The sequence below is a fragment of the Vipera ursinii genome (assembly GCF_947247035.1).
Source record: "Vipera ursinii genome assembly, chromosome: 3".
NCBI lineage: Eukaryota > Metazoa > Chordata > Lepidosauria > Squamata > Viperidae > Vipera > Vipera ursinii.
The window spans coordinates 14,833,329-14,850,735 of NC_139516.1; the positions used below are offsets into that span (position 1 = coordinate 14,833,329).

The 17,407-nt window shown below is 41.0% G+C and overlaps 1 protein-coding gene across 1 annotated transcript; it reads right to left on the bottom strand.

The window, feature by feature from the left end:
* Nucleotides 1–322: 322 nt before the first annotated feature.
* PCK1 (phosphoenolpyruvate carboxykinase 1) lies at nucleotides 323–16,604 on the bottom strand (the record flags this gene model as incomplete). Its single annotated transcript, XM_083357970.1, has 9 exons — nucleotides 323–777; nucleotides 2,544–2,639; nucleotides 5,500–5,631; nucleotides 5,737–5,961; nucleotides 8,089–8,251; nucleotides 10,559–10,746; nucleotides 11,686–11,889; nucleotides 13,804–13,985; nucleotides 16,381–16,604. The coding sequence occupies 9 exons, from the start codon at nucleotides 16,602–16,604 to the stop codon at nucleotides 323–325; spliced, it is 1,869 nt and encodes a 622-aa protein (XP_083214096.1).
* Between the last annotated feature and the right edge of the window lie 803 nt (nucleotides 16,605–17,407).

A 17,407-nucleotide genomic window follows, 5' to 3' on the forward strand; every position in this document is an offset into this window, starting at 1 on the left:
TGGAATAGCTTACTTGATGTGTGAATGCAATACTTAGCATTGGAAGCAGACTAGCTTATCAAGCAATAGCTCTGGTTATTTCATTTATTTTATGAAGCAATTAACGCTGCTCAACTCTACAATCATTGCTTCAAATGCTTTTCAGGTAACTAAGCAGCTTCAACTATTTCAATGACTTGAAGAGGTCTTCTCCAATCAAACTGCACAAGTGATACTTCTGGCCATAACTGTGATTGCCACTATTTTACTGAACTTCTAGGCCTAGTGTCTAGAAAAGCTGGACATTTCTTTCCAAAGTGCCATCTACAGTGTCCAGTTAATGTTACAGTTGTTTAATTCTCTGCTCTAACGCAATAACTTCTCTTTCCATCTCATATGGGAGGTCGGCATTCACTTGCTCTGCAAAATATTTCTTGATTTCTTCCACCTCCTTTTCCCAAAACTCTTTGGAAATGTTACACAGTTTCTGGAGGCTGACCCTTTCCAAGCCTTTCAAGTTCAATCCTGTGTCGTTGGGGACATAGCCAATGGCTGTCAGCTGTGCACAGTCTTCTCCCTGGATGCGGTTAAACATCCATTCCAGCACCCGAGAGTTCTCACCGAAGCCAGGCCAAAGGAATCTTCCTTGCTCATCTTTCCGGAACCAGTTGACATGGAAGATCTTTGGAAGTTTTGCTGTAGGCCGATGTGCCATGCTGAGCCAGTGGGAAAGATATTGGCCAAAGTTGTACCCGAAGAAAGGCCTCATGGCAAAAGGGTCATGCATGATGATCTTCCCTGGGGGGAAAAAAAGCATGGGAGGCCTCATAATTAGACCACCATTATTTTTATGATCACTTGGTCCACAGTTACTCACTTGAAATCACGCAGCCTTGATATCTGACTCAGGTAATCCTTGAATTATGACAATTGAGCCCAACTTTTCTGTTGCTAAGTGAGACATTTATTAAGTGAGCTTTGCCCCATTTTACATCCATTCTTGCCACAGTTGTTAAGTGGATCACTGCCGTTGTTAAGTTAGTAACACGGCTGTTAAATGAATCTGGGTTTCCCACTGTCAGAAGGTCGCAAAAGGAGATCACTTGACAGTGGAACCATCCTAAATATGAGTCAGTTGCCAAGTGTCTGAATTTCGATCACATGACCCCGGGAATGCACTAGAGGTCATAAGTGTGAAAAATGGTCACAAGTCACTCTTCAGAGCTGTTGTAAGTTTGGTCACTAAATGAACTTTTGTTAAGTCGAGGACTACTTGTAGTAGTCAAAATCAAGCTAGGCTTCTTAGTTTAGGACTCGCAATATTCAAGGGTTGTTATGATTAATTTTTCTTTAACCTGTAGCTGAGCAGGATCAAGACCACAGCATTAAACGATCAAGACCACAGCAAGCATTAAAGCTCCATTCTCCCATATCGTCTGTCAGATCTGGACTGTTCCTCCTGTTTCACTAATTATTCAACCCCATGATCTATTTCCTTCTCTCCATTGCTATATTAAAACAGACAATGTGATAAAAAAATCACATCTCTTTAATTTCAAGGAACTGTTTTGTGGATTACAAGGTGCAGAAGGTAAATCTGTAGGAACCAAGCTTGCAAAATACACGCATACACGCACACACAAAAGTACATGCAGTCTTGCCTAAGTAGGCACACTAATCTCTGAAAGTGAAATATTGCCTATCCAATCAAATTTCTGTAAGTGAAGGAGAATGAGCATAAAATAACTTTTTTCCTGTTGGTTAGGTAAAATCCATCTGATCCTGCATCTTCTTCCCCCTTGATAGACAAATCTGGCAATGGCAAAATAAAATTAAAAAAAAAATTCCTGAAAAGCTGTGTGGATGTCTCCTCATTTTTTCTCCAAATTTATCTCTACTACCAAGAAATTGAATCCTACATCCATCATGCTTCCCAGAAGCATGTCTTGGTTCTGAATGTGGAGGACACATAATAATTATCTAAGGCAGCGTTTCCCAACCTTAGGAACTTGAAGATGCGTGGACTTCAACTCCCAGAATTCCCCAGCCAGCATAGCTGGCTGGGGAATTCTGGGAGTTGAAGTCCACGCATCTTCAAGTTCCTAAGGTTGGGAAACGCTGATCTAAGGAAGAGGTCCCCAACCTTTTGGGCACCAGGGATCAGTTCCATGGAGAAATGTTTTTACACAGACCGGAGGGGGTATAGATTTGCATGCTACTTGCATCCCGCAGATGGGGCTTCGCTCGTTTGCGCAGACTGGTTTCTGGCATGCCGTGTACCAGTACCAGAGTGGGGGTTGGGGACCCCTGATCTAAGGTAGATTAGAGTAGAATAGAGCCTCCTACGTAAAATCAAAGTATTTCTTTATTTACACAATGACCCAATTGCATGCCCCATATGGGACGGCAATTGTTTAAGCACCAAAGCATAGAAGTTTTATAGGAAGGAAGGAAGGGAGGGAGGGAGGGTGGGTGGGTGGGTTCCTTCAAATGTTCAGAATTTCTAGGTGAAAATAATGAGCCACACAGTTTAAATGCCAAGGCATTACTTCACATTGGCTTACCTTTATATTCAGCAGCGGCTGTTGCTTCCGATCTCATTGTTGCACCAATGAATACTCCGTGCTGCCAGTTAAGAGCCTCATAAACTAGAGGCACACCTGGAGAAAACAGAATGGTTGGAATATTTAAAGGTTACTGGTGCTACACCTAATTGAGTTTGCTGCTTTAGATCACGGCAGGCAGCTGGCATATGCTCACCAGCATTTGTAAATTTGGGATCACTGCATAGCCATCCTCCCAGTGGCTTATCTAATCTATTCAGAATGTAAACAGTTCTATCTGTCTTAAGGTACAAAGAGTCAGGGAAGGAGGTTTATGTTAGCTATGGCCCCTTTGCCTCTGCAAAGGTACTGATGAGTAATACTTGTGGTGGGAAGAGAGTATTGTGAATAGCAGAAATATGTGACTTTCTCTGATCAAAGGCTATCTAAGAACTATTCTATATGTACCATGAAAGCTATGATGGCTTGCAAATTAACTACAGCTAGACACTATAAGGGACATGGTGGCTCAGTGGGTTAGGATGCTGAGCTTGTCGATCAGAAGGTTGGCAGTTTGGCGGGTCGAATCCCAAGTGCCACATAACAGAGTGAGCGCCTGTTACTCGTCCCAGCTTCTGCCCACCTAGCAGTTCGAAAGCACGTAAAAATGCAAGTAGAAAAATAGGGACCACTACGGTGGGAAGGTAACAGCATTCCGTGCGCCTTTGGAGTCTAGTCATGCCGGCCACATGACCACGGAGACGTCCTCGGACAAGCGCTGGCTCTTCGGCTTTGAAACGGAGATGATCACCGGCCCTAGAGTCGGAAACGACTAGCATGCATGTGCGGGGGAACCTTTACCTTTACCTTAGACACTATAAGCCAGTTCCATCAATCTGGTGCCCTATAGAAACATTGGGACTGCAACTCCAACCAATCAACCAATCAATCAAAATAGTGCTGGACGGGACCTTGGAGGTCTTGTAGTCCAACCCTCTGCTCAAGCAGGAGGTCCTATACCATTTCAGACTGGTGGCTGTTTTGTCCTTTCTTAAAAACATACAGTAATGGAGCACCCACAACTTCTGATGGCAAGCTGTTCCACTGGTTAATTGTCCTCACTGTTAGGAAGTTTCTCCTTAATTCCAGGTTGCTTCTCTCCTTGATTAGTTTCCATCCATTGTTTCTTGTCTTGCCTTCTGGTGCATTGGAAAATAAGTTGACCCCCATCTTCTTTGCGGCAGCCTCTCTAATACTGGACTACTGCTATCATGTCACCCCTAGGCCTTCTTTTCTCTAGACCAGGGGTGTCAAACTGCCAGCCTATGGGCCGGATGCGTCATGCTGAAACCGCACCCACCCCATTGCCGGCAATGGAAAAAAAGTCATGACACATTGCGACATGTCGCGTGATGTTGCAAGTTTGACACCCCTGCTCTAGACTAGTCATACCCAAATCCTGCAACACTTCTTCACATGTTTTTGTCTCTGGGCCCTTAATCATCTTATTTGCTCTTCTTTGCACTTTTTCCAAAGTCTCTACATGTTTTTTGTAATGTGGTGGCCAAAACTGTATGCAGTATTCCAGGTGTGGTCTATAAAGCTTTATAAGGCGTTATAAAGTGGTACTAATACTTCACATGATTTTGATTCTCTGCCTCTGTTCATACAACCAAGGATTGTGTTAGCTTTTGGCGCTGCTGCTGCATACTGCTGACTCATGTTTAAGTGACCGTCCACTAGGACTCCAAGGTCCTTCTTACAGTTACTGTTTTTGAGTCAGGTTTCACCTAATCTGTACTTATAAGGTAAAGGTAAAGGTTCCCCCGCACATGCGTGCTAGTCGTTTCCGACTCTAGGGGCCGGTGCTCATCTCCGTTTCAAAGCCGAAGAGCCAGCGCTTGTCCGAGGACGTCTCCGTGGTCATGTGGCTGGCATGACTAGACGCCAAAGGTGCACGGAACGCTGTTACCTTCCCACCGTAGTGGTCCCTATTTTTCTACTTGCATTTTTATGTGCTTTCGAACTGCTAGGTTGGCAGAAGCTGGGACGAGTAACAGGCGCGCTCACTCTGTTACACGGCACTCGGGATTCGACCGCCAAACTACCGACCTTCTGATCAACAAGCTCAGTGTCCTAACCCACTGAGCCAACGCGTCCCTAATCTGTACTTATACCTTTGGTTTTTCTGACCTAGGTGTAAAACCTTGCTTTTCTCTAAATTAAATTAAATTAAATTAAATTAAATTAAATTAAATTAAATTAAATTAAATTAAATTAAATTAATTAAATTAAATTAAATTATTAAATTAAATTAAATTAAATTAAATTAAATAAACCATATCAGTTATTCTGCTAAGAAATATCCTTCTTTTCCGCAGCAGCCTAGCTGACTTTAAAAAATTGCAGATGGCCTAAAATCATGGCTCAGAAGAGGCCATTTTATTCAACCTCTCTGTTCAAAGAAGGAATTAAAATGAAGGCATCTCTGGGAGACGAGTGTCTAGCTCTGCATAAAGATAACCAAAAAAAGGGGACCTGTCTTCTCTCTCTGGTCATTTTCCTATACATCTTCTAGTCATCAAAGCAAAATAGCAGTAATGATAGGCTTCATATCATTTCAATAGGGATTGAGTGGTGCTATGAAGATGCCGTAAGTCACTAATGAGGAAATGGACTGTCACTAGGCTACTATCAAGCCACTCTTAATGTGAATTTGTAATATTTAATTGAATTCTGACTTCTTATAATTTAAGACAATTAACTTTTCATCTCAGACACAGAAAAGATGGGTTGGTCTTCTTCTGCCTGGCACTTCCGTTGTTGTTTTTTCCTCCTTTCTTTTCCGTAATGTAATTTGACCCCAATATTTATCAAAGCTAATTTTTCAGACATCCTAATTTACACAAATGACTCTGAATTGTTTTTAATGCTGTTTTAAGCTGAAGGAGCCATTATCTTAGTTTGCAGTTCTTACCTTCAGGTCTCCGTCCTCCAAATATGATGCCTTCAATTGGGACTCCTTCTGGATTTTCCCAGGCAGGATCGATAATAGGACACTGGCTAGCAGGACAGCAGAATCGGGAATTGGGATGAGCACAAGGCTCCTCTGTTCAAATATATTCAGACAAATATATGTCACATTTTCATCATTGCACTAACCAAAAATGCAACCCAAATAATAGAGAAATGGAAGGATAGGTCTCCTTCATACCATTCTCGGCAGTCCATTTTCTCTTTTTCCAAGATAAGAGTGTGACTCCTGATGGAAGCTCCTGATCAATACCTTCCCAATATATGCCTCCATCACTAGTTTCTCCTACATTGGTGAAGATGGTATTCTTTTTTATTGTCTTCATAGCATTGGGGTTGGTTTTCATAGAGGTTCCAGGAGCAACTCCAAAAAAGCCATTCTCTGGATTGATGGCTCTTAAATTACCTAGGAAACATTAGGCAAGATGCTACTTTCAGATATCATTCACCTGGTGGCTTAGATGCCAGAGAGGCAGTAGGGATCTTTTCTATTACCATCATCTGCTCCTCTTTCTGCCCATTCATCGCTGCTCATTCTCCTCCCTCTGAAAGGTCGATAGAGATTCTCAGTCATCCCAAGTCATGGTTGTTCCAAAGGTGCTTTTTTTCAAAAGGCAACTGGATTTTCTTTGCTTTTGCTTGAACACATTTTTGCTTCTCATCCAAGAACTGAAGAAGCTTCTTGGATGAGAAATGAAACGCCTTCAAGCAAAAACGAAGAAAGTCCAGTTGTCTTTGAAAAAAAACACCTTTGGGACTTACCTCTGAACATTCATCAAACCCAGTCTTTACCCAACTCTGCTGTAGCCTTTCCTTTCCTTCGCCTCTAGGGTGTAATTAGGGGACTGGAGGCTAAAACATATAAGGAACGGTTGCTGGAATTGGGTATGTCTAGTCCACAGGTCTGCAACCCGCGGCTTCGGAGCCGCATGCGGCTCTTTCAGCCGTCTCCTGCAGCTCCCAGTCTTCTGCCATGTGCAGTCCAAAAAAAAAAGTGGGACTAAAAAAGTTCAACCAATCAATTCAAATATGCAGGATAGGTGCATATCTCGCATTGGCTCCACTCTTCAGTCAAACCCTGTTCTGCACTTGCGCGCATATACGTGCATGCGCACACATTTTTTGCGGCTCCCTATTTTTCCTTTTGTGAGGGAACCGGTTCCGAGTGGCTCTTTCACTGTTTCAGGTTGCTGACCCCTGGTCTAGTCTAATGAAGAGAAGGACAAGGGCGGACATGATAGCAGTTTTCCAATATCTCAGGGGCTGCCACAAAGAAGAGGGAGTCCGCCTATTCTCCAAAGCACCTGAAAGCAGGACAAGAAGCAACGGATGGAAATTAATCAAGGAGAGAAGCAACCTAGAACTAAGGAGAAACTTCCTGACAGTTAGAACAATTAATCAGTGGAATTACCTGCCTCTGGAGGCTGTGAATGCTCCAACACTGGAAGTTTTTAAGAAGACTGGACAGCCATTTATCTGAAATGGTGTAGGGTTTCCTGCCTGAGCAGGGGGGTTGAACTAGATGACCTACAAGGTTCCTTCCAACTTTATTACTATTACTATTATTTTTGTATTCCTTAATTCCATCTGGTACTCTCTGATCGAAGTGGGGTAACTACTCCCAAAATTTAAGCTGGCATGGAAGGATAGTGACAGCATGGGAGCAGGTTACCCTAACTGTGAAATGACCAAAGTTGAAATATCCTGAGCCTCTTAAATGATCATTTAGGATTCTTCCCCTCCTTCATTTAATCACCTGCATTCACAAAATGTGCAATTTCCCAGCCCGCCCCTTTAACTGCCACTATATTCTCTCCTGGGAATGTTGGAATATTCTCCCATTTTTGTAAGCAACTCAGTCTCATGTACTTCAAGGGCTTGCCACTTCTTGCCACATCCTTTATTACCTCTCATTCTATAAAGCAATCCAGAATGCTAGAGAAAGAGAACAATCGTTCTAAGGCCCAGGGCTTGGCATCTGCAGAACCCTTGACTCCAACTAAAACTGGTATATCTTATAAGGTAATTGCAGCAAAAACTGCTTATTGGCCCTACTTCTAGGAAGCTCAATAGCAGTGCCAGATCTCTGCAATAATCTCACTGCTGAAATTGAACTGCGCCCCCCCCCCCGCCCCTTGCTGAAGGCTCCCAGGAAGATACTTAAAACTGAATTATTTTGTAAAACGTTCTAGCTTGGATTTTGCCATCAATTTATTTTTACTGGTAAGTGGGTGTATCTTATGAAATAATTTTGCTCTAGAAGTTTTTAATTTATGCCATGGATATTTTACTGTTGCCTTATATCATGCAAACTGCAAAGTCGATTTTGACTGCCTGAGGATATAAATTCAATAAATAAATAGTGCACACAGATGACTGTCTCAAATGTCTACAAATTAATCCTTACCTTTTCCCTTCTTGGAACAACAACACAACTGTTAGGAGGGAAAAGATATAGATGACTATAGTTTCCTACCTAACTGAAACAGGGTTTTTGGACCATCAACTCCCAGCTGAATTCTAAGTCAATTACCTTTGTCATCGAATTTCATCCAAGCAATATCGTCTCCAATACATTCCACTTTCCACCCTGGCAAAGATGGATTCATCATAGCCAGGTTGGTTTTTCCACATGCGCTAGGAAAAGCCGCTGCAAAGTATTTTTTTTCACCTTTTGGATTTGTGATTCCTAAAATCTGTTTTAAAAACACAAGCAATGTCTTTTTTTCCCCCAAACCTCACCATGCAGCACAAGCAAAAACATTAAGATGTATGAAATGTTCAAACCTGTCATTATTATGAAATTGTGTGTGACTTCAACTAGGCTTGTTGCAGGTGAAATATAGTTCAGGCAGTGTAAGATTGTAGTTTACACCAGGAGTGTCCAATCTTGGCAACTTTAAGACCTGTAAACTTCAACTCCCAGAATTCCCCAGCCAGCATGAAGTTGAAATCTTAAAAGTTACCAAGGTTGGACACCCCTAGTGTACACTATGCTAAAATTGTATAGATGTATATACATTTTCTTCAGAGTGCCTATACTTTTCTGTTTGAGAAAATCCCACTTGAGATGAGAAGCAGAACATAAATGTTATAAATAAATAAATACACATCTGCTGCCTAACCCTGAATGAATGTCTCTGGCTGACTCACAAATAAACATACCCTTTTAAAGTTTTATTTTTAATCCTACTCAAACCATTCAAGGACTACTGCTTTAACATCAAAATAGGCATCTCATGAAAAATATGTTAGGCATAAATTTTATCTCACAGTGCCTAATCCATTCTTCTGGTTGCTATGCATGAATTTTCCATATTTAAGTATTTTGCTCCTTGTCTAACCCATCTTTTCATGGAAACTGTAACTTACAGCTTCTTCAAAGCATCCCTCAACCTTTGGGATGAAGCCTATCCTCATTATTATTTTGGCACAATACAGGTAACCCTTGCAAAAGTTCATTCAGTGACCGTTCAAAGTTACAACAGCACTGAAAAACATGACTTATGACCATTTTTCCCACTTAGGACTGTTGCAGCATCCCCAGGGTCACGTGATCAGTATTCAGCCACTTGGCAATTGACTCATATTTATGAGGGTTGCAGTGGCCGGGGTCACGTGATCCCCTTTTATGATCTTCTGACAAGCAAAATCAAAGGGAAAGCCGAATGCACTTAACAACCATATTCCTAACTTAACAACTGGAGTGATTCGCTTAACAACTGTGGCAAGAAAGATTGTGAAATGGGACAAAATTCACTTAACAACTGTCTTGCTTAGTAACAGAAATTTTAGGCTCAATTGTGGTCATCGATCAAGGATTACCTCTAGTCCAGGGGTAGGCAACCTTGGCTGTTTTATGACTCATGGACTTCAACTCCCAGAATCCCTGAGCCAGCATGGCTCAGCTTGGAAACCTCTCCCTTTCCCCTCAGCGTGGCTGGCTCAGGAATTCTGGGAGTTGAAGTCCACGAGTCATAAAACAGCCAAGGTTGCTTACCCCTGCTCTAGTTGAATGATTCTGGAAGATACCATAGGTTGACGATGGAGAAATTACTTTGGTTTTACTGGGAGCACAGTATCTCAGCATAATTTTTGGACTTGTAGATGTTATATGGTTTAATTTAACAGTATTCCAAAATTGGGCATTCTGAGCCAGGTGTGCAGGACACACTCAGGGAATATAACATACAGAGAATAGAATTGACCTTATAGTCTACTATAAGTCAATATAGTATAGTCAATATTCTACTTGGGCTCCCATTCTCCATGACATATTTTTCCTATTACTCAAGTCAGAAAGACATGCTGATTCAAACTCTTAAAAATATTTTTTTAATGGATGCCTATCTATCAAAGGGACGTGGTGGCTCAATGGGTTAGGACGCTGAGCTTGTTGATCAGAAGGTCGGCAGTTTGGCGGGTCGAATCCCAAGTGCCATGTAACAGCACATTGATTTGTGCTTTAGATTGTAAGCCGCCCTGAGTCTTCAGAGAAGGGCGGGATATAAATGGGATTTAAAAAAAACACAGAGTGAGCGCCTGTTACCCGTCCCAGCTTCTGCCAACCTAGCAGTTCGAAAGCACGTTAAAAATGCAAGTAGAAAAATAAGGACCACTATGGTGGGAAGGTAACAGCATTCTGTGCGCCTTTGGCGTCCAGTCATGCCGGCCACATGACCATGGACATGTCCTCGGACAAGCGCTGGCTCTTCGGCTTTGAAACGGAGATGAGCACCGGCCTCTAGAGTCGGAAACGACTAGCACGCATGTGCAGGGGAACCTTTACCTTTACCTTTATCTATCAAAACATCCTTACAGAATTTAGTGAGAATCCTTCTCCGTTTTTTAAATACTCATACACAAGTCCAGAGGTGAGTTCTAGGAGGAAGTAAGCAATCATGAACTTTCATACCTAGGTTTATAGCCATGCTGGCCCTGGATTGATATCTTAGTTCATGGACTGGAATTGAAAATAATCTAGTCATTAAAACCTTTCTCACCAGCATGTGCTCTGCAAGCCAGCCTTCTTCCTTGGCAATCCTGCTGGCAATCCTGAGAGCAAAGCATTTCTTTCCTAGAAGAGAGTTTCCACCGTAGCCACTTCCAAATGAAATGATCTCCCTGTGATCAGGGATGTGAGCAATCAACGTCAAATCTGGATTGCATGGCCAGTTATTCACTAGAGGCTCTACAAGAAGCAAAACAGAACTTGTTAACTTCCGGCTGATCTCTTGAATAAATGTTACATCTGTTTTTTTTGTATTTTTACCATGCACCCTTTCGAAACTATGCAGCGTGGATAGACAGGTAGTCCTCAGCTTACAACAGTTCACTTAGTGACTGCTCAAAGTTAGAACAGCAGAGAAAAAAGTGACTTATGACCATTTTCACATGACAGTTGCAGTATCTCCAGGGTCAGGAAATCAAAATTGAGACCCTTGGCAACTGGCATGCATTTGTGACAGTTGCAGTCCCCTGGGGTCCTCTGATCACCTTTTGCAATCTTCCGACCAGCAAGTCATTTAACCGCCACGTTACTAACTTAACAACTACAGTAATTCACTTAACAAATGTAGCAACAAAGGTTGTAAAATGGGGCAAAATTCACTTAACAAATGTCTCACTTAGCAACAAAAATTTTGGGCTCAATTGTGGTCGTAAGTCAAGGACTACCTGTATTCCTTTCTCTTCTGTCTGGTAAATAAAAATTGAGTCATAATACGGTGCAGAATTATTTCCTCATCTAGCAGTGATACAGTGGTTTGCAGTAGACCATGTTCTTTGAAAAACGCTAATTCTTCCTGGGTGCTTTGAGAAAAGGATGTGATGGGAAACAGTGGACAAGATCGCACTTAATTTTCTCATCCAAGCCACAATTGAGTCATTTGGAAGAACCCCAAAATATTTAGGAATGCTTTGCTGGTTCCTTCTTTGATGAATAATTTCTGGTTTGTTGAATTTAATGACCAACCAGTCCCAACTTAGCATCTCTTATTCAAAGAGATACTTGGCAACTCCATAACTACAGCACTCTAAATGTTCTACTTGGTAAATAAATTAACGATGACAATGATCGTTTGGGAAAGAGAGAATGAACAAAGTATATTTTAGCTTAAGAATGGCTTACTTTTTAATGGTAAAGGGCACCCAACCGAATGGAGGCATTTTACAAATTCTTTATCACCCAAAGCCTCTAGGACAGATGTTCCCATACGAGTCATAATTTTCATACTGGCCACCACATAAGGAGAATCAGTCAGCTCAATCGCAAACTTGGATAAAGGAGAACCAATCGGTCCCATGCTGAATGGAATGACATACATGGTGCGACCTGCAAAAGAGAATGAGAGGATAGAATCCTAAACAAAATTATAAACCTCTACTAAGTTATATACTAGTCTTAAGAAAAGATTGGACAGCCATTTGTCCAAAACAGTATAGCGTCTCCTGCTTGAGGAGATGGTTGGACTAGAAAACCTCCAATGTCCCTCCCAGCTCTGTTATTCTCCCCATTCAGACAGCCTGCAGTTGGACTAGACTCCCATCATTTTGAGCCTGCGTTCAAAACATCTGGGGGAACCAGGTTAACAAAGGCTGCTCCCTATTCGATACTCTTTTCCTCCTTCTCCAATAAAATGCGCATTTATGGGTAAAGGTTTTGTTTTGTTTACAGAACTTGGGTACAAATCATTTTAATACTAGGTTAACATCTGGCAAAATCAGCCTGTAAGGGCCAGATTCCAAATTCAGAAGAATTAAGCAAACATTCTGCCAGTTAATGGGAGTTGGATTTATAGATTACTACTCTTTAGCCCCATGTTTTACTGCAAATGTATGCCAAACTCCAGCAAGGTATCGCTAAGCTGTTCCAAGTTTAAGTTTAGAGGGTAAGTGTAGACTGCAGACTCATTCTATCTTGGTGGAAATTGTGTTCTCACTAAGGAGGTTCAAAGGGCAGATATGACAACTTGATCATCCAAGAGGACATAATATTGGGAAACCTTTAAGTTTTGCAGAAGTTCTGGAACATCTCCAAGGGAAGATGTTGGGGAAAAAAATAAGGGGGAGGGCAGCTCTCAGGGAAGGAAACAGCTGAACAACAGCAACTTTTTTTGCTGATGATCAGTCTGGGCCATGGGTCAGCAACCTGCGGCTCTGGAGCTGCATGTGGCTCTTTCAGCCTTTTCCTGCGGCTCCGTCGTCCTCCACCATTTGCAGAGAGAGAGAGACAGAGAGAGGCACTAGCGTTTCCCTTCTCTCTCTCTCTCTCTCTCTCTCTCTCTCTCTCTCTCTCTCTCTGTGTGTGTGTGTGTGTGTGTGTGTGTGTGTGTGTGTGTGTGTGTGTAAAAAGAGAGTGGCCTCACACTGTTCTCCGACAAGCCTTTGCTGCATCTCCGCAGGAAGCAGCAGAAAGAAGCAGCTCTCTCCCTCCCTCTCCCTCTCTCACACACACACTCACACTGAGTGGGGGAAGAGGACTGGCAGACCAAGGGAAGGAGAGCCAGCCCAATAAGAATGTGTGTCAGCTTGTTGGAGAACCAGGTGAAGCCAGCTTGCCAGAGGAGCAGAAGATTGGAGAGGGAGAGAGAGGGAGGGAGAGGGAGAGAGAGGGAGGGAGGGAGGGGGAGGGAGGGAGAGAGAGAGAGAGAGAAATCATGCACAGCAGCCTCTATTTCTTTTAAATTAAACTCTTCAATCAAGCTCCCCCCTCGCACGCAAGTTTTGCGACTCCCAGTGTTTTCTTTTCTCTGGGAAACCGGTCCAAGTGGCTCTTTGAGTGTTTAAGGTTGCCGACCCCTGGTCTGGCCCATTCTAATCCTTCACGAAATACATTTGAAGAAGTAGATGACTGGATTCCAAAACAGTAGTTCAAAAGTTATATACTGCTGTCTGTCCAAATCCAGATGTGACTTCAGCAGTCTAGCAAACCTAAAGAGAGCTAGTATTAAATAACTGGCATTACAGGCCCACCCAAACGTACCTGTAGTTAAATCATCATTCTACTGGTTTTCCAGAGGTAAAAATAATTATAATAAAGGCATCATTGGCTTTGGTGTTCACACTCACTTCATTATTAACAGAATTTGCTCTTTTTGTTGGACTTACAAGGATTGCTTAGCCATGGAACAAATGAAAAAAAAAGTTTTGTGAACATCTTTGAAGCATTGTTCTTCTATCTCACCATGGATAGGAGCTGCTGTATTTTAATTCTAACAATAAAATTCTTTTTTTGGGGGGTTTCTACCTTCCATGCACCCAGGGAATCTGACCCTGAAGGCTTTCTCAAAGTCTTCCTCCGACATCCATCGTCCCAGCTGGCTCACTCCACTTTTGGGGATCGGGATGGTGTCTCGCTGCTCTGGAGTCACAATTACAGTTTTGCTTTCAATTCTGGCCACGTCCCTTGGATCTGTGCAAGCTAACCAGCTGTGGAGATGAGAAGCTGAACATTTACACTTGTCATGTGAGCAATAAAAATGACAGAAATCCAATTCAATTTCTCCTTATCTCAAGACAGTCTAGCATCACACAATGCTGGATCGTGAAAGGAATATTATTTATTTAAGTGCAGTCAAACCATTTGCTCCTGGTGATGTTTTGCTAATGAAAATGACTTTATTCTTGACAGAGACATTTCACAAATGGAGCCCAACTCCTGCTAGGTTCTCAGCTAGCTTTTTAAAACTACTTTTAGGGAAGAGAAGCAGAACGGAGATAAAATAAGCAATAACCACCTCATTATCTAAAATAGTGTGGTGCATTCCCCATTACTAATTGGAATGAAAAATAATGGAAATGCCTTGTTATATTTATTTCCAAACATTAAAACTTCCAGATGCTTTATATTTACTTCCATACATTAAAGCTTCCAGAAGCTTTATATTTATTTCCCAACATTAAAACTTCCAGACGCTTTATATTTATTTCCAAACATTAAAACTTCTAGAGTTTCTAGAATGGAATATTCAGACTCCATCATTGGAATATTAGAGAGATCTCAAGATACTTTCAGCCTGGGAGAATCTTTAGGGCATCAAAAAAGCCACGATGGTAAACATGTCTGTATGAAGTCATATCTGCTTTTTATGTATTTTGCATATGCAAGAATTTTTAAAAAGGCTTTCATTGTGCAACTGTAATTGCCATCTTGACTTTTTTGAAACCCCTCACCCACCACAGTCAGTATTGTCTTTCTGTTTTTTATTCCAAAACTGTCCCAAAGATGTTTTTCTCTACACAAGTGCATATACACATACAGATGAATCAAAAACTCTACAATTGGAGAAATTGGGTGATCACCTCTCTCAAGACTCTTCTTTGCCAAATGCTTAAAAGCAATATCCAGATGTTGCCTAAATATTCATGGTCATTTAGGAAACTTCTACCAAATCTCCTCGGCAAAAAAACTTGTTATTCTATTATTTTTATTCTACAAAAAATTAACTGATCAAAAAATTCCAACACATGGAAATATTTAAGATAGGGCATACTTTCCGACTTTTGAAAAAAAGATAAATCTGTGCAATATTTTTTAGCTGTGCTACTCAAGGGAGAGACAAATTAACCTTAACGCATTACAGAAAATTTTAGTGAAAGGAGAAAGATCAAGTTTTCATGGTATATACTCGGTTCATATGGAGCACTTAACTATGACTATTTATGTCCACAATATCTATGCCTGTTTCTTGGCCTTTTCCCAGTATCCTGCCATGTGCCTGTGAGGTTATCTACATCTTAAGAACAGACCTAAATCATTTATTATTTTAGCAATATGCTTAGGACCTACTGTATTTTAGCTTACTAAACTTCAAAGAACAAGAGGTATAACATTGTACATCAAGTCCTAAAAAAATCTAAGTTTCAGTGAAGCAGGAAGCTAAAGAGGAGATCACTGCCCCGTTGTCTTATTCTTCTAGGTTCCAACTAAATTGTCTGTTTTATTTTGTGTTCTTAATGTGCTGCATGTGTAATTAGTTGAAGAAATAAACTGATAAAATTTCTCCCTAAAGTTTGGAATAGGAGAGAGCTGGTCTGCACTCCAGATACCAGTTTCTAGAAATTTGTTTTATAGTTGCTTACCCAGACCAGAAATGTGCTTCCAACCCCGCGTGTTACATTTACTCTGTGTTTACAAAGATTGAATGCCTTACTTGATTTAATTTCATCTTTTCTGCACAAAGAAGACAGATCCCAAAAATTAAAAGTAGAATTACTACAAAGCGGCAAAGAAAAGGTGGAATTTGTAGAAGAAAACTAATGATTTTGAGAAATATTGCTACCTGAAGTTTTCTCGGGCAAAGACATTCAATAATGAGAAAATCTTTACCTATTGATATTTTGATAGCTACGTAGCCACTAAAAATATGGCACATCCATTAAAGAGTGGCAGTTGTGTATTGGAAAAAATGTAGAAAAAAAGAAAAGGAACTTTGTTTTTTATTCTTCCCTACATTGAACTATCCAGGAAGAAAATTAAATTAATGGCATTAAGACACTAGCTACTTATGGACAGATCCCTACTGCTGAGCTGATCTATTCTGCATTCTTCGTTGACCTAGTCTGGCATGAAATATGCTGCCCCATAGTGGATCCCTATCTTGTCTCTATTGCCTCTCTTCAAGGTCACTTCAAGATGTCCCTCCAACAGGTTTTGTACAGACTTTTAGGATGCTTTGGGACAATGCTGGAATAAGGGATGAAACACAGAGGAAAGAAAAGTTATTTCAAGCCGATATACCACCGCTAAGTACAAATTGGGGAAAGCCCTAAGGAAAGGAACATTGTATTTGGCTTCACACACCACATAATGCTGGTCCCTTACCAATTTTCATATTTCCTAAGCTTCTTGATCATGCCTTGTTCCACCATCAGCTCCAAGATCTTTTTGTTCTCATCCTCTGATCCGTCACAGATATGGATGGCCTTTGGTTGGCACAGCTTGGCATTGCTTTCAATGAATTTCCTCACGTTGGGTGCCAGGCTCTTCAAGTCGCCTTGGACCACTTTTGGAGTGGCATTCATTCGTGCTTGCACTTGGGGTGGCATTGCCTGTTTTTTTTTTACAAGTGAGGATGATAATGAGAATATTTAGCCTATGAGATGAACTGCAAATTACAGAGAGGAAAAAGATAGTGTGTTGCCTTTAATTCATCAAAATTTATAATTGTTTAGCAAAAAAACATTTAAGGAGATAAGAATGGATACTGCCTTCAACTGAACTAAACCAAACAAATGGATGTACTATCTACAGCAAGGGGTGAACAACCTGTTACTCACTAGATGTTTTGAAACTATTTCTACCAATCCATTGGCTGAGTTAGAACTGATAGGTTCTGGAATGCAACAAATCTGAAGAAAATACTGTACTAGCAATATCCCAAATTCAAAACATCAAGAGTAGAAGCCAGGAAGACAAACACCAGGATTTTTTTTGCATGGTATGAATATGTTCTATCACTAATTTATAACTTTTCTCAAAAAGAGAAGCAATTTTTTCAGACTAAGCAATACAAGTCATCACAAATCAAATTCACAATTCGCAAAAAAGTAAATCATTTTTTTTAAAAAAAAATCAAAATATCAAGATGCATGCAGGTGTTATACATGTAAATACTTACTTTGCCAGAGTAGTTTCAATTCTTAGCTTTGGAGAATATTTAGTTGGTCCTTTCAAATAACATGATGCTGCTTATTAAAATTCTTCCTGGGAGTTCTGGTTTTTCCTTCCTTAAATACTCTGTCTTACTTAGTCCGTCCCACCACTCAAGGTAAAGGGGGCTTGTCTCTTCAGTCACCCCAGGGAAAAGTTCTTCTGACATCTTGCCAAGGATGGATATCCACAGAAACAT